General features: G+C 37.8%; 1 protein-coding gene and 1 long non-coding RNA gene across 7 annotated transcripts in view; both read right to left on the reverse strand.

The window, feature by feature from the left end:
* Positions 1 to 828: 828 nt before the first annotated feature.
* Positions 829 to 15,469, reverse strand: LOC126930918 (uncharacterized). Its single transcript, XR_007717709.1, has 3 exons — positions 13,814 to 15,469; positions 6,463 to 6,579; positions 829 to 3,825 (listed from the first exon to the last, which is right to left on the reverse strand). It is a non-coding gene; the product is annotated as an uncharacterized LOC126930918 (long non-coding RNA).
* Positions 15,470 to 15,509: 40 nt separating this feature from the next.
* Positions 15,510 to 24,209, reverse strand: part of SLC41A2 (solute carrier family 41 member 2) — a 141,013-nt gene continuing 132,313 nt past the window's right edge. For all 6 annotated transcript variants that reach the window (XM_050748472.1, XM_050748474.1, XM_050748475.1 and 3 more), the window contains one exon: positions 15,510 to 16,451. In XM_050748472.1, coding sequence (XP_050604429.1) covers positions 16,266 to 16,451 — 186 coding nt within the window. In that variant the 3' untranslated portion in view covers positions 15,510 to 16,265. The remainder of the gene's footprint in view (positions 16,452 to 24,209) is intronic.

Genomic DNA, 24,209 nt, shown 5'->3' on the forward strand with positions numbered 1-24,209 from the left:
AGGTGTGGCTCTGGAGTGGCTAGTTTGCATATCAAAGGCATGCTCCCAGCTGAGTCTTTTGCTTTCCGGAATAATGGGCTAGCGGTAGAGAGTAGTCTGTCTCCAGCTCAGAAGGATTTTTTTTGTTTGAATCCCGTGTTGTTGTTTTTTTAATGGGACAAAAACTTTTTAATCTTTTTTTTTTTTTCCAAGTAAAGCAATTGGACAGCGTTCCTTCTTTTCTTTTTAAAAAAAATTCCATAGGTTTTTGGGGAACAGGAGGTATTTGGTTACTTTTTTCTTTTTTTTTTTGAGACAAGAGTCTGGCTCTGTCGCCCAGGCTGGAGTGCAGTGGTGAGATCTCGGCTCACTGCAACCTCCGCCTCCTGGGTTTGAGCGATTCTCCTGCCTCAGCCTCCCAAGCAGCTGGCATTACAGGCACCCGTCACTACGCCCGGTTTATTTTTGTATTTTTAGTAGAGAGGGGGTTTCCCCATGTTGGCCAGGCTGGTCTCAAACTCCTGACCTCAGGTGATCCAGCCGCCTCGGCCCCCCAAAGTGCTGGGATTACAGGAGGAGCCACCGCGCCCAGCTGAGTAAATTCTCAAGTGATGATTTGTGAGATTTTGGTGCACTCATTACTCGACCAGTATCCATTATACCCAATTTGTAGCCTTGTATCCCTCACCCCTTTCCTACCCTTTCCCCCCCGGAGTCCCCACAGTCCATTGTATCATTCTTATGGGTTTTTAAGAAGTCAAAACATCATGATATACAGACAATAAAATGTATACAAGTTATATTTTATTGTATCTATTACAATATATTAAAAATAACAACAATGCATATTTCTTTCTTCTGAGCCCCATCCCGACTCTTCCACTTCAAAGTCAGTGTGGGGGCCCTGTGGGAGTCCCTTCTTATTTCTGTCCCCAGAGCATGTCTCAAGCCATCTTAGGGGAAGAGGAAAGCTGGGACTTCCACTGGTCCTCGATGTCCCTCTGTGTTCAGTGGCCTACAGGTGAGGGGCTGCCGTCGTTCACTGAATGTAGGACGGGAGGCCAGCCTCCCCACCGGCCCCTTTGCTGAAGCAGACATACACGGCGCCCCGAAAGAGGATGGAAAGTCCTTGAATCAATCCCTCACGGCTGTCAGGAAGCTGAATCCGGGAAGCGGCAGGAGCGGATCAGCGGCGTCCCTGACTCACTGAACTTGTACCGCACTGCTCTCTCCTGTACTAGGGCTCTGAGGTGCGCAGGCCCCACAGCTGACTCAATTAATCTGAAGTGGGGTGGAGCCATCTGTGTTTCTTTTAGGGATTCAGGTGACTCTAATGTGCGAGTGTGAAACACTGGCTAAGCCCTCAGCGCTGTGCTAGGCGGCCCTCGCTTATACCCTACTTATTCCCACTTCTGCCTTCTCCCCGTGGTGTCCCCAACCTCTTCCTTTCCCTTGGGCACACCACCACTCCTGCAGAAATAGCTCACGACGACGTGCTCAATTCCACGACCTGTGGATTCTCCGTGGCCACTGGCCTCCTTGCAGTTTCTGCTGTTGACGCTATCAGGGGCAGCAGCGAGCGCGGACTCAGTGAAGAAGGCCTCTAGCTTGCGGCTGGGAGTTGAGCTGGAAAGGGTCTGGATAAGGGTGAGTTCTGATGCTGTTTTCTTCAAAATAAGGTCTGAAAGTACATACCTGAGCTTTGTGAGGATTCATTTACTTCTCCCTGAGTTGTATTACAGTTTCTTTGCTTTGACTTAGGAAAATTGATAAACCTATGTGACTTTCTTTGCTTCTCTCTAATCTCTGGGTGGGAGATGGTGGAGGAGTCCGCAGCAAACTCGAGTGAATCCGTTACTTCTCTTTCCCACCAAAGGTCTGGAGCTGAATCTAGTCTCTGGTTTTGGCCTATAGACACTGCCCTTTTGATCTGAGGGTGAAAAGGGGATTCAATCTAAGAGTATTTCATTTCCTAAACAATCTGGAAGAGATGTATTCGTTTAAAAATCATTCACTGTTTGAGGAAACACTTTCCACATATATTCTATGCATTCTCTCTATATATATGCCATGCCTTTTTCACTTCCATTATATTGGGAAATTTTCCCCTATGTCATTAAATGTTTTTGGAAAAGATGATTGTCCATGAGGATACATATTTTGCAAATTTTATGTACCATAGTTTTTTAACCATTTCTCTATTGCTGGACATTTAGTTTGTTCACGATTTTTACTCTTATCAATAACTGCTTTAAATTTTCTCACATATAAATCTTTGGTCCTCTCACATCATTTACCATGAATATTGAGAATGCCATATTTTATCCTTTTGGAGTCCTCTCGGTGTTAAGAACAGAAGTAGTTTCACATGTGATGCTTAATTAAAGCTTGTTAACTTCACTCATGGCCTAGATCAGCTTGCACTGGGGCCCTATAAAACCTGTCTCTTTAATAATTAAGCCATATGAAATCACAAGAGTATGCCAAATCTAGTCAGCATCTATCACGACTATCCACCGTATAAACAGGCATTTCATGTTTCTGTTACATTCAACTTCTGAAATGCCATTAGCAGAAACCATTAAAGCAAACAACGAAAACACAAGTAATAATTTCTTTAAAAAACACTTTGCAATGCCTGCATCATACATATTAATTTAAAGCTGCAGCAACAGAATCTCATATTCAGATGGTGTCCTTTCAAAAGGAAATGTGTAACAAATCCCTAGCAGTACTTAGCTTAATGTACCTTCCTGGTGATTTATATGATGCACACATCATTGTGTGCATAAAGTCCAAATTTCATGACACAGACACACACAATTTTATGGATGACAGTAATATTCCAATGAATGATATAAACATCAACTGTTAATTCGCTAAGAGAGATAGAAAGTCAAGGCAAAAGAGACTATGTCCCAAAACTACCTGACTACTGCCTTTAGGCAAAAGATGTTTTGGAAATCAGCTTTTAAAGACTTTAGTTTTACCATTGCCCTGAAGCAAGCTGAACCTAAAATGTTACTATCTGCCCAACCCTGGGCCCAGAGTTGCCCATGGAATACAGGTTGACTTCACCAAGATTCAAGTGAATCCATTACTTCTCATTCCCACAAAACGTCTGGAGCTGAGTTTAGTCTCTGGTTTTGGCCTATTGACATTGTCATTTTGATCTGAGGGTGAAAAGGGATTCAACCTAAGAGTATCTCATTTCTTAAACAATCTAGAAGAGAGGTATTAGTTTAAAAGTCATTCATTGTTTGAGGAAACACTTTCCACATATTTTCCATGCATTTCTCTCTCTCTCTCTCTCTCTCTCTCTCTCTCTCTCTCGGTGTGTGTGTGCATGTGTATGTGTGTGTGTAGACACTACCTTTTAGAATTTTACTCTGTTATATAACTTTACTTTGCAATTTTACTTTCCTGAAAGTGCCTGGATAAGTAATGTGTAAAGTGTAAGGCAAAGTTGTTTCTGTTCTATCTTGAGCAGTTCATAAAATAACCTTCAGGGCACCTTCCCTATGATCTGCAGATTGGCTTGCCGCGCACTGCAGAGGTGCCAATCATTCTTTTTCTGCTTACTCCTCTCTGTGAGAGGACTCACAGCACTGGAAGAAGTGGTCCAATCACCATGTGATCTCTGCTCCTTAACCTGGCCACAGCAGATCGAAGCCAGAGCCCAGATGAGTCATTAGATTTTCTGCCCTGAGGAGTTGGAATTGTGACTTAGTGACTGGGTCTGTTAGCTGCACGGGTTTCTCTTTCTTCTGTTTCTCAAATAGCCTCAAGCCCTTCAGCCTCCTGGGCGATGTCTTCCTTGAATATCCAAATAAAATGTCTTAAGTCCTGCGGTGGAGACAAATGCTATGTGTTAAACTCAATTTCATTTCTTCTTCCTCTTCCTGGGCACACAGGAAGACCACATTCCCGAGCTTCCCTTGCAGTTAAGTTGTGCCATGGCTGTCAGGTGCTAAGCAGAGAGGCAATGGCCAGGAAGAGGAGGCAGGAGTCTCTTCTTGTACAAGAGTTGACAATTAAAGAGGAGAAGAGTAGAATGGTGTTGGTAAGCTCAGATGGAGGCTTTTCTTTCCAAGGAAGATTTGTGCGTATGATAGAGCAGAGAAGTGGGCCACTGGTGCTAAAGAGAGGAAATGTGGTAGAAATGGATGGGTTGAAGGGTGAGCTTGAAACAATATGGGCATGTCAAGGCAGGGACAAGGAGTTACTGAGGAAGCTTATCCAGAGGCCTCAGCCTTCTCCCTGGAGTCAGAACCACCTGCTAAGGGCAGTGGAGGAGAAAGGGTGGGAAAAGAGAAACTCTGAAACTGCCCTCTGGCCAAGTTCGTGGAGCTGGACAGCATGGATTTGTAGTAAGCCAGACATGATTGGTTTTGTGCCAAATCCATGGAGTTTGGTGTGATCCGGGAGAAGGACCAGAGAAGGCTGACTGTGGGAATTATCAGAAGTCAGAAGCCTATGTTAGTATAACATTATCACTTGCCTAAAGAACAGATGATAGGGAGAAAAATGTTATTCTTCTAGGCCCATATTTATTCACTATTTCTTCTTACTAATAATACCCCAGTGTCTTTAAGTACTAAAATGTTCCATTTCTATGGAATATTTTCTCTCATCTGTACGAATAAAAAGGATGTTCATTTTTTTAAACATCAGGTACTCATTACTAAACAGGACAAAATCAATCTTTTTTTATTTTTTAAGACCCAAAACAATAGTTAACTACTATTTGAGCTGGGGATCTATTGTCTAGAAAAGTAATAATTATTAAGTAATTAAAAAAATAAATATAAAAGTAACAGGTTCATTTCTGAAAATTTGTTCAGCACAGAAGAGTTTTAAAAAGAAAAAAAATCCATAATCACATCATCCAGAGCAAAACATTTAAAATATTTTGGTGTCTTAAAAAATTAGTGTCATTCCAGATAAAGTTTTGTACTCAGTGTTTTTTACACATTATTTAATATTTTCCAAACTCATCAAATGAACTTTAAAATATAAATTTACTGACTATAATATATAGTACCCATTTTTTTTGAACTTTAAGTCTGTTTTGTTTGTTTTTTGAGACAGGATCTTGCTCTGTCACCCAGGCTGGATGGAGTGCAGTGGTGCAATCATAGCCCATTATAACATCAAATTCCTAGGCTCAAGTGATCTTCCTGTCTCAGCCTCCCAAGTAGCTGGAACTACAGGTGCATGCCACCATGCCTGGCTAAATTTTTTTTTTTGAGATGGGGTCTCACTGTGTTGCCCAGGCTGGTCTTGAATGCCTGGCCTCAAGAGATCCTCTCACTTCTTTGGGAGGCTGAGATGGGCGGATCACGAGGTCAGGAGATCGAGACCATCCTGGCTAACACGGTGAAACCCGGTCTCTACTAAAAAATACAAAAAACTAGCCAGGCGAGGTGGCGGGCGCCTGTAGTCCCAGCTACTTGGGAGGCTGAGGCAGGAGAATGGCGTAAACCCGGGAGGCGGAGCTTGCAGTGAGCTGAGATCCGGCCACTGCACTCCAGCCTGGGCGATAGAGCAAGACTCTGTCTCAAAAAAAAAAAAAAAAAAAAGAAAGAAAGAAAAAAAAAAGAGATCCTCTCACTTGGCCTCCCAAAGTGTTGGGATTACAGGTATGAGCCACCAGTCCCAGCTTGTCTGTTTTCAAATGAAAAATTTAAAGCTGAAAATTGCTGCAATGTATATTCTGATTATTACCTTAGGACCGATTTCTACAATGGCATATCAATAGAGCAAAGAATATATTTTTCTTTAAAAATAAATTTTCTTTAAAAATAAAAGTTCTAAATGATTTTTTGAGATACATCATTCAAAAATGAAAGTGACCTATAAAATATACACTGACTAGTCTTGTCCTCATCCCTGTTCCCATTCAGTTTATTATGCCTTGTCCCCTATAGGTAATCATTTTTCTCAGTTTCCTGATTTTTCTTCCATTGTTTCTTGCTCAAATGTTTATTTCCCAGTGAGAGAAATACCCTGTTTCTTACAACCTTACAAAAAGGGAAGATATTTTATACACCGTTCCATGCCTTGCTTTTTTCACCTTACTATGTATCCTGGAGATCTTACCATATACATTTGTAAAGATATTTCCTGTTCCTTTTGTCTCTCAGTTGCATAATGTTCCACTGTATGGATATACCATAATTTATTCCACTAGGAGCCCTGAGTTGTTGTCTTATCTTTTGCTATTACAAACAAAGCTATAATAAATAATCTTGAAGTATGTCATTACATATATGTCTGGAAATATATGTAGAATAGATTTCAAAAAGTTGGATGCAGGGCAGCCCCTAGGATGTGTGGAGCTCCAGACAAATATTCTTTGCAGGGCCACTGCCCTCATAGGCCATTTGGCTTTAAACTGTTTTGCAAAATTCTTGAACCCATTTGAAGCTTAGTGATTTATCGATGAAGATTTAGTGTAATGGATAGAAAAGAGGTACTTACACATTTGGCTATTGTCCAGTAAGTGCAAATGAAGATTCTTCATAGTGTCCAGATACTATCTTTTTGTGTTTTTTCTTTATTGTCAAATGTTATTCCTGGCTAATTTCCTGTCTCCCACTGCAAGGAAAAGTTACCAATATTGTTACTAGTTTCTATGCCAGGGCTCTTCAGAACCTATTTGTATTGAAATGGTACCACATTGACATCACCACATCGACGGCAGGCAAGAAGGACACCAATTGAAAGGGCCAGCTGTGGAGCAGTGGTCTTGAATACCTTTGGAAGAGAAAGGGACAGCCATCCCTAGAGACCTGCCTGACATGTGCTCTAGAGCCAGCAGAGGGGGTGGGGAAACCTCCCTGAGTGCAAGTGATGAAGTGTGCACAGGGTAAAGGGTGACTGCTACCACCGTGTCAGACTTGAATGCTCTAGATGGGAGGCAACGCGGCAGCCAGAATGCTGACATGAGACAGCTACGGCTTGAGTCCAAGGGTTAACTATGGACAGTTAGTGGCCCAGAGCTCTCAACTTGCCTTGTGTCTGACATGAGAGTCACACAAAATCAACATGTCATTTTGGTCAGTTAGAGTAATCAACTCATCAAATTGCCTTCCTGGAACAAGGGCTGGCCATAGAATCCTGGAACTACCCCATAGGCATGAGTCTCTGGTCTCTGGTGGACCTCAAGCAAGGGGAAAAACAGAAACTAGGCCCACTGCCAGCCCACTGGCCAGTCTCAGGCTTTGGATGGCAAATTACAAAACTGTAAGGTAGGAGCTTCTGCCAACTGGATACCATACAGGATCAGTTCCAAGTTGGGGCACCCTGCCCAGATGGCACTGCTGACCCCAGCTGGTCTTAGTATCGGGGGGAGACTTAGAAACTAGATTTAGAAATTAGGAATTCACTCTAAAGAAGAGGTAGGGGGTGTGTGTGTGTGTGTGTGTGTGTGTGTGTGTGTGTGTGTGTGTGTGTGTGTGTGTGTGTGTGTGTGTGTATAGGGACAGATAGTAAAGATTTTAGGCTTTCAGGCTCTATGGTCTTTTTTTTTTGAAGCTACTCAATTCTACTGTGTACAGAGAGAGCAGCCACAGACCTTATGGAAATGAATGGACATGGCTGAATTCTAATAAGCTTTATTTATCTAGGCAGCAAACTGGATTTGGCCCACTGGCTGAAATTTGCCAAACTTTGCTATAAATCATGCAGCAAAGGGTCCAGCCTTTCCTTGCCTAGTAATGGTGGAATTACAGGATAGGATGACAAGTGCATTTGTAATTTTGTTATATATGGTTAGATTCCCCACTACAGAGCTTTTATTCTGTTCTACCACCAGCAATTTTGTCTCCCTACAGCCTTGCCAAGGGAATGTTTTATCCAGTTTTGAATTTTGCCAATCTGATAGGTAAGTAGTATTTCAGTGTGATTTTAATTAGCATTTTTTTGAGTGGTATTAAAGATTTTTTTTTGTGTGTGAACCATCTCTTCTCTGGTTATTTTACTATTGGGTTGTTGGTATTTTTTCCCTTGATTTATAAAAGTTCTTTGTTTGCTAAGGAGATTAACCTTCAACCTGTATTTGCATTTGTTGGATAAAGTGTTCTATAGATGTCAATTGATCAAGGTGGATGACAGTGTTCAAATGCTTGAGATACCTAGTAGTCATTCAAGTAGAGTTGTCTGGCAGGTATTTGGAAATACAGATTTAAAACTCAATTGAGAGGCTGGGACTAGATAATTTTGGAATAATCAGTACAGATGATATTTATAACAATAAGATGGGTAAGATCACATAGGAAAAGAAAGTAGATAGAGAAGAGATGATAAAACTGAGTCCTAGAGCATTCCAACATTTAGAGACTGAGAACAAGAGAAGCAAACAGCAAAACAAACTGAGACGGGGCTTTTAGTAAGGTAAGGAAAGAAAGCGAAGGGCAGACTTTTGGAAGCAAAGTAAAGAAAATATTTCAAGAAGGAAGGAGATTCCTGTTAAATGACTTTACAGATTAAATAAGGTAAGAATTCTTATTAGAAATTGATCATTGGATTTGGCAATGTGGAGGCTATTGGTGACTTTGACAGTGAAGACATGTTTTTGGTAAGGAATTTTAAGAGGAAAAGAGTAATTTTGTATGAGAAAGAATCTTGAGTGGCATATTTTTGTCCTAACATCAAATGACTGGTTATTTAAGAAAGAGGAAGTAGAGGACAAAGCAAAAAAGCTAAGTGTATCGAGTGTCTGAGTAAATCATGATAAGGTTTGTGAAGAATGAATTTATAAAAGGAATTTTTGTGTAATCATGTTGGTTACAATTAGAAGGGAATTATTTGTAAGTTTTTCTAAGGATTGAGCTTTGATATTAAAAATACACTAACACAAAATTAAATTTTTGGTCGTCTATGCTAGAATAGCAAGGTTTTCTCGAATTATTGATCTGCTCTTAGCAAAAATTACAAGAGATTTTTATTTTTAATTCTAAAATCTGTTTCTTAGCAGCCATTTTCTAAACTGTAGACAATTTCTATTTCTGCCACATTTCTTCCTGACATTCATTTAATGTCCTTAGTTTCAGGCTGAAAATGCTCTCTTTATTCGGATTGGTAATTTCACTTATCAAGGTAGAGTTTTCCTATTGAAGCTTCTCAGATCTATTTCTCAGAAGTTCGACTTTGGCTGTATCTAGGTACATGTGATTTGCAGGTCATACCATCATTGCCTCCTGTTCTTTCTCTACTTGAGAAGGACTGAGATGATCTCTCTCTCCTTCAACTTTTTTCTCATTCCTTAACTTTTTTCTCCAGCTCTAACTCTGTTATTATAACCTGACAGTAAGATGCTTATTGAAGGCCTGGAAAATTAGTGTTTTCTTCTAGTATAACTTAATTCTGTTGGCTTTTCTTAATGTGTCTGAATTGTTCCATGTAACCAGGAAACTTCTGATGATGTTACTAAGACACATATATTCCCCTGCTCAAGGTACTGGTTTTCTTGTTTACATTTCTCTATAATATGGTATACATTCATAACCTTGGGCACACTCTTCCTGTGTCTGATTAAGTTCAAGTACCCTTTCATGAGGTTTGACTTCCAGATTATCTAAATAGGCTTCCCATAAGGAGAAGCAGTTACACTGGAGGAGGTTTTTCTTTATCTTTTTGGTAACTGGCCTAAAAAGCAAATATTTTATATTTTATCAAGATAATTTCCTCTTGTCTTCATTTTTATTATTATGTAGAAAAACTGAGCTTTGAAAAAGTTGCCTTTTTTTTTTTTTTTTTTTTTAATTTATGAAACTTCCTGTGTTGCATTTGAAGTCTTTGGATTATCAGTCTGGTTAAATGACTGGCTATTATTTCCCAGTGACCTGTTTTGATCAAGTATTTTGAACTTTTTGACATCTTTGGCAGGCTTCTCCAGGATCAACATTCTAAATTAAATCTTTTTGACCTAGAATTAACTTCAGGATTTTCCATGTGGGCCGCTGGAGAGCCTCAAAGGATGTATCTTTCATCTTGTAGAGACATTAAGTGACTAGGCTTGCTTAGTAAATTGTATGGGAAGTATTGTCAAATGATAAGTGATGCTAGGTTTTCTTTCAGTTACATTAATGGGCATGTTATTGATATGAATGGCCCCAAAATGTATAAAACTCTTAGAAATCTAATATCTTGTTGGCCATAATTCTGGTTATTATATTATATGCCACAAAACAACCAAATTTCCTTGTCAATCGCTGATTATAATGAACCAAAGTCAGATTTTTAATCATGACTATTGTAAGTCTCTGTCATTCACAATTATTGTTTTGATTTTTCTCCAAAAGCATTTGCAATTAGTTTCATGAAAAATACTCTAACAAGTACTCTTAAATACAGATTTCTAATAACTGTAAGATCAATGGACTACATAAAAAATTTTCAAAACACTAATGAAGAAACTGATGGGTTCATAAAATCGATAATCAAGCAAGACAAAAATTAATTACATAAGATTAAGTAACTGATGAAGATGTTTTCATGTTTATTTGAAACATTATTGGTTCTTCAATGTTTTATTTTCCGGATTTGAGGAACTTTCTTTTCTTAAGTTATCCATATTTTACAGAAATTTGGTAAAGTATACTTGTGTGAACAAAGATGGAAGCATTTGCTTTTCTACCTACTTGATGCCTCCAACATGTGGGAACAATTCATGGTTATTTGCATAAATTCAGTAAAAATCTGCTTTCTATAACTGTATACAATGAAAACACTGGTTATATTACCAAGGCTTTGACTGATATAGATTGGAGAATGTGCACAGAATGCCTGACTTCAAGGGTTCTCAGCCTTACAGTGAATAAAAACTCACTTCCTGGCAGGCTCAGGAGCCTTAGGACTGTAGGTAACATCTAAAGTCTTCCTTAGTTTGGCTTCCTCAAGAGGTTTTTAAATTTGAGGTTCCTGTGTGATCAACATAGGCAGAAAAAGTTATGTTTATAAAGAAAAAGCTATAATATATCTGCTATTAGATTGTAGCTCTGTGCACTGTTTTCAGGTTCTTATTTACCTATAGAGTAGACTAGATCCTGAATTCTTTGATATTCCTCTAATCCAACTTTCTTCCATGGAATTACTAAGAACAGGAACTGCTCTGTTCCTAAATCTCTATAAGCTGAAATGATACATTTTAAGGAACAAGTCTTGTGTCTGATGTATGGGCCACATAAAAAGTTCACCAAACTGCCTAATGCCATAACCAAAGATGTTCAGACTGCAAACAGGATAAGAAATTGACATTTTCATGCTGTAGACAGCTTTTCCCAAGATATTGGCACAAGACTCTATATCATAACAAGACCCTGACCTCCCTTACTGCTACCTTTTTCACTTGGCAGGATAATGGTGTAATTTAAATTTCTTAATCAGTAGCTTCTGCCAGTAACTAGACAGAAACTAATCTAAAAGATTCCTTAGCCCACTTATTGGGTGACTTTGGCAACATCCTTAATACAGTTAGTGCTCACCTTTTGCTTTAATTCAACCCAGTCATGGGATACTAGATGATGAATAGCTTTATATTATTTATTGGCTAAATAAGAAAATGTCTGTGCTATTGCAAATATTACATGCTGTACCTGGATAAATCCCTCTGGGAAAGTTGAAACCCATATAAGCAAAATAAAAACGTAGCCACATGGTTACAACAGGTCTTACCTAATTCCCTATGGTCATTTCCTTCATTCAACTGGTGCCTTTAAGCCTAGATTCACAGCTCAAAACCAATATGCAAACTGGGGTTTTCATATTACTATTATTTCCTTTTTAAAGTTTGCACTATTACTTGTTAAATTTTTGCAGAAGTAGAACTCCTAACAGAACAATGCTGGCCCAGCACTTTGAGACAACAGCAAACGACTATGGAACAGAAAAAACTGAACTTAATAATGGACTCCAGATAGACTTGGCCTGAGATCCACTCCCTGCAAACCTCCCTTGTTGCTCAAATGTGGATAATAGGGTTTTGACACTGACTCCTAGCCACCATTCACTTCCTCTAACATAGGACCAGATCAGCAACCCAGGACAGGCCCATCCTGGCACCAGGGGATATCAACACCTGAATACAGGATGGTTGGTCAGTGATGCTTTTAGAGAAATATCTTGATCAAAAGGGGGAAATGTGAAACTTGTCAGAAACATAATGGAGTCACTTGTGTTAATAAAACTCTGACAAATAGAGCCAGAGAAGGCTGTGAAGAAAGGTTTCTCATGCATAAATGCCCAATAACAAAAACCATCACAAAAGACTGCAAAAACCACAACGTTGTACAAAGGCCATTGCAACCTTACACACAAAAAATACTTCTGTGAGAGTATCTGCCCAGCAAATGCCTGTTCAACCTCAGACTGGCATCATGCTTGCTATCGATCCTTGTAGCCAAGGATAATTATCTCAAAATAACTCATAATCCTTCTTTAAAAACATCCTCCTTCCTTTACCTCCCTGAATATGCAGGTAGTTCATATGCAATGAGAACACTGTGGCACGTGTATTCACATTGCAATGCCTATTCCTGAATATCATTTCCTTTTAGAAACCTTATCTCTGTTTACTATCTAGGTTGACAACAAGTTTGGTTCAGTAAAGTGCTGGGGACAAAGACCTGTCTCAGAAAGTAAAGTCATTAGAGAAATAGAGTAGGTTGCTGGGTAGTTGAGGGTTAACTTGATATCCGAGGTGATAAATTTAAACATCTGTCAGAGGAGTTGTGTGTTTTTCATGAGCCATATTGAGCACTCAGGTACAGGCAAAACATAGAGAGCTTCTTTATCCAGAGTTTGTGTTCTGTCCTGCCAGCATGAGAGAGGCAGTTGCAGATGTATGGATTGATGAACCAAGCAATGTAAGTTGGATAATGAGAGGAGTGAGGAAATGAGGAGAGTATTTGACCGTCAAAAAGTAGTAAAGCAATGCATTGGAGGTATCATATGTATACATAAATTACCCCAGTCTCCTCTGGGAGATTTCCACACTGGCTTGATGTTCTCTAGTTCATCAAGAAGTAAGCATAACAAGACTGGGTAATTATTTCTTAAATTTTATTCTTATTTGAGTTTAAAACAATTCGAAGATGGCAGAACCCCATTATAAATGGGTACACTATACCATAGATATAAGGCAAGGAAGCCCAGTTACTGAAAGATTTTTTTGAATGGCCTTTATTTGGCCACATCATTGATAGTTTATGGTGTAGAATTTTTGGACATCTCCCAGAAGATATATTACCATAAGTTTCCATTTTATCAGGTTCTAAGAAACTTTATTTTTGAAAGAAAAAAAATGGGGAAGAAAGAAAAATGTTTTTAAAAGTGTTATCTGTGTATAAATAAAGTGGCTGATAAATTAGTGAAAAGGAAGAAGTTTGGAAAGCAGAAGTTTTTATGTTGTATAAAAAGACAGTGAATTAACACTACTTAAGACTAATACTAGATGACTGTTGTGGGTAAATGAGTCATTTTATCTGTTGCTTACTTGTGTGAAGGCTTTCAAAAGGTCAGTCATAATTTAAAGGAATCTACATCCCTTTTATAATCAGTGAATTGGTAACTAATTTTTTTTCTTCTATTACATGCCTTTTAGGCATTTGGTTGCTCTCACCAAGGTTGGGTAGCAAAAGAGAAAGGAGACAGAACTCTGTCAGTCATTATATTTATTTAACAGCATTTATGGCAAATGGCCAGACCTGGGCAGGGTGGTAGCAATGATAGATTTTACAAATTAAGGCATTGTTCTTTATTTCAATATTTTCATTTACCTATATTTTCCTTGTCTTAGGACTATGAATAATTTCGAGCTGGCAATACTCACCATCAGGATATAATAAATGGAGATTTCTTTGTCTGAAATTGAAAAGATGTAGTAATACTCTATCATACTTGTAAAAATTCTGTTTTTCCAGTTGGCTTCCTCTCGGTGAAGTAGTTAGGTAGTCCTGGTATATCTGGAGGGTCATAAACGTGTCATAGAAAGAGTACTGGCATTATGAAAACCTGGATGTTAGGGACTTCACAATTTGGTCATTTTGCAGTGGTACAATCTTAGAAATGCAAGTTCTCTGAATGTCGGTTTCCTCTGCTGTAAAATAGACATAGGAACATCCATCTGACATATTTCACAGGTACTACTGTGAGTATTAAATGATATTGTGTGCTGGAATGTGTACTGGAATGTGTAATACAATAAAGTTGTTGATTAATGCTTTTCAAACGTAGCTTGCCCTGTATATTTTTTAAAAATCAAAATAGAAATCATTGGGAAACGTAAATGTTTATGAATCATACAGTCAAAATGTAAATAATTTACAAATACTTTACAATAAAATCAAAGATATTATTCATGGATTTTTTTTTAAGTAAAAAATCTTTGCAGCTAAATATTCATCAACTTAAACTTATTCTTTCTTTTATAAGAATGTTCACTATGTGACATTACAACTCTCCAAAGGAGAAATTCTATAATTAGTTCAGTTCTCTGCCTTAAAAGTTTCATTATAAGGCAGAATGGAATAAAGTTTAAAAATAAGCAAAAATATATAACTCTAAACTACAGTACCCTCATTTAAAAGAGCTTAACAAGAATACTTTTCCCAATATATTTATAAACAACCTAATATTTGTATAACACAAAGTTACAACTTAAATCATGATGATCAAAGTTAATGTGCATTTTGATGCCCTTATCAGCTTAAATTATTAAATATCTAACGGTCTTGAGATTGAATTTTAAAAAATGAACTACACGTGCTTTAAAAACGGTTACCTATTCAATAACTAAGGTGTTGGTCAAGTGTTTAGAATATAGGCCAGAGTTTTAGAAAAAATATTTGAGAAATATAGTATATATGATAAGGTCCCATGTAGAAATAAGCCTGTACAAATGGATGTTTAAGCATGAACAATAATTGAGGTAACCCACCAACTTCTTTTTTAAAAGGGTAAGTCATGGGCTTCTTTAAAAGAGCAAATGAATCACTTGCTCATTTTAAATCTCCTATCTTGATTATATTAAATAGTACCACTTTTTAAAATAAGAAATTATTAATTACAGTGTAGGTAACAAATTAGCTGGGCGTGGTGGCACATTCCTGTAATCCCAGCTACTCAGGAGGCTGAGGCAGGAGAATCACTTGAACCCAGGAGGCGGAGGTTGCAGTGAGCCAAGATCACACCACTGCATTCCAGCCTGGGTGACAGAGCAAGACTCTGTCTCAAAAAAAAAAAAAAAGAAAAGAAAAGAATATAGGTAACAAATAGTAAATTCTGGTCAGTAGCAAAATTTTTGGACCAAATGACAAAACCATGTCAATAAAATGTGTTTAAGAATAACTATATTGCTGATATTCCAACAGCACTATGACCTTTGCTATCAGCAATCCAAGATTTAGTTCTTCATCAAAAGTCTCTCTCTCTCTCACACACACACACACACACACACACACACACACACACACACACACACACACACACACACACAACAATTTCTCATACCGTCTTGTCTCTACAAATGCATCTCAGGTTATCTTCTGTTTTTGAAGATTACATTTTTTAAAACACTTCAACATTTTTCCAACAAATCAACGATCAAAAAATAACCCACTGCTCTCATTAACAATCTCTCAAGATCACTCGATGTTTAAAGGTTAGCCTGACAAGAACTTGCAGAAATGAAATTGAATTGGCATCAGCACAGGGTAATTTTAGATGGAGGTAAAAGTGAGTTTATCTTATGCTCAGCAAAACATATTTAGGTCAGTTTAAATATGAGCAATTGGTAAATTTATCCTCAGTTAGCATAGTGGTGGGCATTGTTAATACGATTCAAAGCTTGGTTGGGCACCCTTCGCTTTATAGTATGCCTGGGATACAGCACATCTGTGAGACAAGAAAGGCTAAACTAGAGCTCTGCTTCTTCTAATCCTGCATTACAAATTAAATAATACAGTACATTTCTGCTATGTTTGTGGTTTTAAAATTATTCACTATAAACATCCTATATTCTTCCCTAATTAATTTCAGAGCTGGAGCTTATATCTATGTCTATGTCAAATTATTTATTCTATGAAAAGCAGCACAAATACTCTTCATTCTGGTTTTGACACAAATTCCTTAAAAAAAAATTAAGGCCATTTAATTGAATCAGGGCCAACTGAAGATTACCCTGGCAAAAGTCAAACCACTGATTTAAGAGTTTTGAAAAAGAGCCATAAGTGGTTGTCGTGTATTTTCTTCATTGGTAACTTGAGAGCAGTTTGTAGAATTTATTAGTCTCCAACATCTCCATCTCGATCTCCAATAAGCCAAAGAAAATGAAAACTTAAGGCTAACAGAGCTGTCCCGAGCAGATCACCCAATGCTGTTAGGTAGGGGATAGAGAAACTATCCGGGTCCTTTCCTTTCCTCCAGAAGTGATGGACCATCCAGTCAGCAATCCACAGCAAGGTAAATACCTAGAAAAGAACACCAGAGATTACTCCTGCTGCCTGGACATTCCTAGCCCATGAAACATGGCCACAAGCCTAAACCACTGGCTTCTGGAAGGAACCGCATATGTCTAAGTCAAGAACCATGCTTGAAAAGAAGAAATACTTAGTTGACAAGAATATCTCCATTTCACAAGAAAAAAAACAGCATGTATGTTTACAGGTACTAAAATTTTTCTTGAACTTTTCATATAGATCTCATTCTAGCCTAATAGCCATAATAATTTTGATATTTTAATAGCATTGTACTGTTTCCAAAAGACTTTTTCTATGTGATAAACCTGTGAAAAAGGACGATATTATGAAGAAGGAAATAAAAATTAAAATAAGGAATTATTTAACAGTCTCCTGCTGCAGGTATATCCAATAAAATAAAGATGGAAAACTGACCATTCATTTACTAACTATAAGGCCATTTGTGACTTGCCAAGGAAAATTTCAGTTCAGTAGTAAGACCAATAACTAGAAGGTAAATGCATTTAGAAATGGCTCATCTATGTAGTTATAGATACATAGATATATCCATAAAATGGAAATAGTTTAAAAGACTATTCAAACATGAAGGTGTTATATATAAATATTTTCTAGAATATCAGAATATAAAGACTTTTGTGATGCTTTGAATTTTGGGACCAGATAAATGATTTTTTTCTTTGATCCACCTAGAGTAGGGAGACTTTCTAATTTTCAAATCCCTGAAGCAGTGAAAGAAATCGGGGACTAGAAAGGATAATGTTCACTGGTTTTGGACAAGTTGGCAAGTATAGCACAGTGGTTAAAAGCACTTCTTTACGGCCCTTCTCTATTGTCTACTAGCTGACTGTAGGCAAGTTACTCAACCTTTCTGACTCTGTTTATCCAAATGAACATTAAAATGGTACCTACCTCGTAAGAATGTTGTGAGGATTAAATAATATACTAAATAATTCAGTACCTGGCACACAATAAACTTTCAATAAATGTCCGTTATTAGTCTATTTTAACAGTTTTATTCTTATTACTATTTGTGGCCCCTCAAGTATTGGGGAACACCTTGGTATGTGCAGGAGGAAGCCAACCCCAGGTCTAGGGTCTAGGCCAACAGACCTTTCACTAACCTGGCAAGTAGGCCGTGGGGGTGAGGCATTTGCCTGGGGACCTAAACTGCTGCGTGCTATCATTTTAGCTCTAACACCTTTACCAGGAAGGAGAGTGGCTTGTCCAAACATAGGAAGACATGTACCTATTCCAAATGCATGAACTTTACATGCTTTGGACATCTGTCAGAGGTTGTACTTTAAGCCCTATTGTCTTTTGCATGTGGTCAGTTCTTCATTAGTGTTTCACCGGTAGAGACTGTTTTGGAATCATATAAAGTTTTACCAGGACAATCTGTTTTGGGTATGGAGGAAGCATGAAATATTAGAAAGAATCCTGGACTTGGAAGTTATAAAATCTGGATTTGATTCTCAGTTCTGCCTTTGGGTAGGTTTCTTACCACTCTGAGCCTAGCTATTCTCATTTGAGGAAAATATGGGGCCTAATATTTGCCAAACTTACTTTGAAATAATAAAAACTTTGGTTTAGGGGGATGAAAGGAAAGGCAAAAAGGCAGCATGATGTCAAGTTCCATCACTGAAAGCAAAATGCACAGACTGAGAGACAGAGAGTCATCCCATAAGACCCCCAGTGAGCCAGGCCACATCTAGACTCTGTTTTGGATGCCCTATTTTCAGAGAAACTGGTTCACATCTGCGTCTTCAGTACCTAGCAAAGTGACTAACCTAAAAAGTAGACAACATCTGATTGATGGAATGCAAATCAGCTGGAGACAGTGTCATATAGGAGATTCCTATGAGAATAAGAATTGTTTGTCCCGGGCAAGGTGGGTGGGAGAAGTGAACCTGAGACAAAGGTTATGTCAGGAGACACTAGGTTTCTAGTATGTTGCTTCAGAGAGTAGAGTGTTAGGTTAAAGAAAAAAAGACCAAAAGCAGAACTTAAAAAAAATTGGCTATCTATAAATAGAACAAGTTATATAGTAAACTCAAAATTACTGAAGTATATGGAGGTTTAATAACTACATTTGCTGATCGAATAAGTAATATATACAGGAAGAAACAATTGTTTTTAAAAGAATGAGGGTAGCTAATTTCCCTGGGATTAGCAAGAAAAATAAATGAATAAATTTATATTCTATATTATAATATTACATGTTTACATATTAACAATGTGTTAAATATATACTTATATACACAAATTTATATATGATACATACATCATTTAGTAATTTCTTATATAATATCTGCCCTGAATGATTTTTCTAGACTAAGGTTGGCAAACTACAGCCCATGGGCCAAATTCAATCTGCCACCTGTTTTGTAAATAAAGTTTTATTGGAACACAACCCATTTTATTGCCTATTTAGTTGATTTTTTATTCCTTGCCACATTCTCAGGAAGTAGGTAGGCTTACTATTCCTAATGTTCATTTGGAGAAATTGAGTCGGAGAGGTTAAGTGGCTATGTAGCTGTCACAGAGCGCATATGTTCCACTAATCCTCTGACATATAAAAAACTTGCTGGCAGATTGCAGGGTTGAAATGTGTTTTATCTGTTTTATATTTTAAAAGATTCTGCCAGAAAATAAAACCAACCTTCTTCAAACAAACAAACAAACAAAGAAACTAAGGCAAAGTCCAAGAAACCTGCCCATGATCACACAGCTTACAGGTGGAGTCTGGTTCAAATTCACTGAGTCCAACACTAAAGCCAGTGTTCTTAACCATCACTACAGTACCTTGTTTTAGTAAAAAAGAACTTTACATTATGAGAACATAAACTGGTACAACTACTTTGGAGAACAATTTGGTAATATCTATTAAATTTGAAGATGTGCATCTCCTTAATTCAGCATTCCTACATAGAAATAATGTTTTGGTTTTTTTTTTTTTTCTGTGCCACTGGGGAAAAATAAAATTGTTCATGGTCAAAGGATACTAGCTCAGGGGCTCTGCTGACTCTAGGTCTCCCTGTTGCTACCCCAAGGACTGAGAAGACCAGTATCTTGGTGTACTTATGGAAACCATACAGAGAAATTCTTATAAAAGCATACTGAGAGATGTGCAAGAATATTCACTACATGTCTGTTTTAAGAGCAAAAAATTGTATCTGTTGACACAGAATGGCTAAATTCACTGTTAAGTCACACAACTGAACACTATGTAGAAGCTAAAATAAATGAAAAATGAACTATATAAATCAACACGAATATATCTCAAAAGCACAAGTTGAATGAAAAAAGTGGAAGACTATGCATATCATTTCAATAAAGTTTATAAGTATAAAACTATGTTATTTATAGATATATACATTTGTAGCAACAGTATAATAAATAATATAATGGCAAGAATAGATGCCCATTTAGAAGGCTGATAACTGTTAGGGAGGGATGAAATGAGCTCAAGAAGGGATACACGGGAGTTATCAACCATATATATGATGCATTTTTATTTATTTTGAAATATTTGCTTCAGATCATTGATAAAGCTGAGTGGTAAATACATGGTTATCTTATTTCCTATTACTTCCTGTATGTTTATATTTCATAATTTAAAAAAATGTAAACAGTTGGGTTAATGGTAACTCACTGGCCAGGGCCACATGAGCTACAACTTAGAATATCTACTGAGAGGGACACATGAGAAAAGAAGTCAGTGTGTCCTGTAGAATCCACGAAAGGTTTGGACTTGGAAGTACCAGATGGTGCTGAGGCTGAAAGCAAGGCTAAGGCCAAAAGATTACTTAAATGTCTGTGTGTAGAGCTAGCTCCACATTCACCATTTCTGCAAACTGTCCTCTCCATGTAGGAAAATAGAAGGATGTTTTCTGGAGAAACTGAGTGTTAGAGACTCAGGACTCAAAGACACTAGAAACTATGAGGTAGTAGCTGAGAATGGGGGTAACTGAGAGTCTGCATACCTAACCAGAGTATTCCTCCAGATTCATATTTTGTTCTGAGAACAGTCAGGAAGAGAGGAGAGTAGATGCTCACCTTTGGAGGCCCCCAGTTAAATGGCCAGTCCCCATGTCCATTAATGTAAAGCATCCAGTCAACAGCCCACCCCTACTTCCATGTTACTTAACCTCTCCATGTCTCAGTCTCCTCCCTGTTCAAGACAGAGATGTGATGTGAATGTTAAATAATGCAGAATGGTTAGAACAGTGTTTGGCACATTGGAAGAACTTAAAAAAGATTTGCTATGATTTTTAAAAACAGGTTATGAAGAAATAAGAATCTGATTTTTTTCAACAGCAACACTGGGAGACAAGGAGTAACATCTTCAAAATCCTGAGAGGGAAATATTTCCAATCTATACATCTGTGCCCAATTTATCAGTCAAGTGTTGAGAGTAAATGAAAGGCCTTTAAGACATGCATGTACTTAGAAAATATTTCTCCCATGTTCTCTTTCTTTGGAACTTTCTAGAAAATGTGTTGAAGCAAAATGAGGGCTTGAATCGAGAGAAAAATGGAATTCAGAAAATGGAAGAGGCAACATAAGAGAGCAGTGAGAGAAGGTTCCAGGATGACAGCTGTGCAGTGGCCCAGGGCACCAAAGCCCGAGCAGGAGAGTGGACTGCTCTGGATACGAGGTCTCCATGATAAAGGCAAGTGGGCAAATTATCTGATATAATAAACTTTGGAGGGGCAAAACACTAATTTAGGCATGTGATAGCTGTTGATGGAGCACCTGCAAAAAAAAATTAGAAATTTAAAAATTCAGGCTAGGCATGGTGGCTCATGCCTGTAATCCCAGCACTTTGGGAGGCCAAGGCAGGTGGATCACCTGAGGTCAGGAGTTTGAGACCAGCCTGGCCAACACAGTGAAATCCCATCTGTACTAAAAATACAAAAATTAGCCAGGTGTGGTGGCACAGACCTGTAATCCCAGCTACTTGGGAGGCTGAGGCAGGAGAATCACTTGAACCCAGGAGGTGGAGGTTGCAGTGAGCCGAGATCATGCCACTGCACTCCAGCCTGGGCGACAGAGCAAGCCTCTGTCTCAAAAAAGAAAAAAAATAATAAAATAAAAAATTCAGAAATGTAGAAAACTATGCAAGTGGAAAAATATGGTAATTAAAAAGAGATAAAGAGAAAGAAAATAGAATACACTACATGGCTCCGTGAGAAATGACATTTATAAGTCATAGTAATAAAACCATTTATTTAAAAAAGTTTGAGCATTACTACACTAGGAGGATGGAAGGTGGGGAAATAAGGCACAGGGCAAGGTAGCAAAATCCTCGTCTACCACAACTGGAAGTCAATAGATAATTTCTCAAGTTAATAAAGCAAAATTAGCAATCCAAACAAAATATGGGGATAAATAACAAAATAAATAGCTAAAGGAGCTTTGGAGGACTATTAGTAGTTAGAGTTTTACACATACACACACACAATTTAAATATATATGTATATATCCATATAAATACAAACGGGTTTTTTGTTTTGTTTTGTTTTGTTTTTGAGATAGAGTCGTGTTCTATTGTCCAGGCTGGAGTGCAGTGGCATACTCTCAATTCACTGCAACCTCTGTTTCCCAGGTTCAAGTGATTCTCCTGCCTCAGCCTCCTGAGTAGCTAGGACTACAGGCGTGCACCACCAAGCCTGGCTAATTTTTGTATTTTTCGTAGAGATGGGGTTTCACCATGTTGGCCAGGCTGGTCTCGAACTCCTGACCTCAGGTGATCTGCCCACCTCGGCCTCCCAAAGTGCTGGGATTACAGGCTTGAGTCTCAGCACCCAGTCACAACTGGCTTTTTAAAAAATTGAAATAGAATAGAATGGACTAGAATAGAAAGTAGCATGTGTAAAAAAGTAGCACTGTAAGGGTATTTCATAAAACTTTTGTTTTAGCTATGAATTTGCACATATTTATCTATGTATGTATATGTTTCAGAATAAACATATTTCTTACAAGTGCTGTGGTCAAAACATAAGAAAGCTACTCGGTCAGGCATGGTGTCTCATGTCTGTAATCCCAGCACATTGGGAGGCCAAGGCAGGTGGATCACTTGAGCCCAGGAGTTTGAGACTAGCTTGGGCAACAAAGTGATACCCTATTAGCCCCCTGTAGATCCAGCTACTCAGGTTGAGGTGGAAGGATCCCTTGAGTCCAGGAGGCAGAGCTTGCAGTGCGCTGAGATCTCACCACTGCACTCCAGCCCGGGTGACGGAGCAAGATTGTGTCTCAGAAAAAAAAAAAAAACAAAAACACAAAAACAAAAACAAAAACAAACAAACAAAAAAAACTGCTCATTTAACATACTCATCTTACATGTTAGGTTGTAGGGATCTAATGTATCAATCCCCGAAAGAAGAAAACCATGTCTTCTTTCTGTTTGGTCCCTTGGTTTCCAGCAAAATACTTATACATGATAAATGAAACAAATGTTTGCTATTGAAGAAGCTCTATCACTGAATAACTGTTACTGTCAACAAGTGAAAATTTCCTCATCTGTAAAATGGGGTTATCATTACCTACGGATGGGCTGATTGCCAAAATTAAACAACATAATATATGTAAAGGGCTAAGCAAATGCTTGGTTTAGAGTAAGTACTCATAAATATTGGTGCCATCATCACTGATACATCAATTATTACACTCTCTCAGAATTCATGGACTTTATTTAAAAGATTGTTGGAATAGAAGTCTGGTTTCTAACGCTAATCAGTCATATGATTTATCACTTCTCTGATCCCTCATTCTTTAAAACAAATAAATTTATGTCTTCATAATCTGTTCTAGCTCTAAATTACAGAGGTAAGAAATTTCATTGTGAACTACGCAGAAATTGCTCTACTCACCTTTGTGATATTCCCTCTCTGCTTTTGCACATTTACTTATACAATATGAGTAAAGTTCTCTTCCCGTGCAATTTATTTTTAAAGGTATTGTGATGATAAAGTTCAAGCAGGTTTAAATTTATGTGTTTTTTGCAAGTTAACAAAAGACATCAGTTTCCTTGGAACTCTGTGTGTAATAAATTATTAAAATGACAATAAGTGGCAGACACTTCTTAAATGCAACATTTTTTGTTTTAAAACTAAATGATAATTTAAGGAATGCATGCTTTTCCTTGGGAAAGCACATTGAACACACCAAGGGTAGACTGTGCTTTTATATCGTCTGTTCTTTATGAAATATGCATAACCTCTCTAGGTAAATATGCCTTTTGAAAAGGCAACTTTGTAACCTCAGCTAATTATGCATGTTCTAAATGTATTTCTTGGAATTTAAATAAATATATAAAACAAAAATATATATTTGCTTTGGACGATATTGATTCTTTCAGCCAGCTCCTTCTTTGAGCTAGAATCAACATTCCCTTGTGTTAGCATCCCCTTAATGCCTCAACTGCCAATAACCACCTTGTGTATAGTGTGAAGAAAGATGATTTCTTTGGGAGAGGAATGCTTAGAAATATGATACAAATAAACCCGAGAAGTAGCAAATTAATACAGTTCTTCCTAACCCCTAACTTTACAAAGGTTGAATTCAGGTCCCCTACAAAAATATGCTTCCCTAATCCAGGTTTCCAGGCTGGAAACCCTACTCATTAAAATCTAATATTTAAATGTCTGCTAAGAATAATTTAGGATTATCAATGAACAGGAATTCAGTCTACTTCTTATATTCAGATATAAGCATCTTTTCTTTGGCTTGAACTATTTCGTTGGGTGG

The sequence above is a fragment of the Macaca thibetana genome, chromosome 11 (assembly GCF_024542745.1).
Source record: "Macaca thibetana thibetana isolate TM-01 chromosome 11, ASM2454274v1, whole genome shotgun sequence".
In the NCBI taxonomy this organism is placed as follows: Eukaryota; Metazoa; Chordata; class Mammalia; order Primates; family Cercopithecidae; genus Macaca; species Macaca thibetana.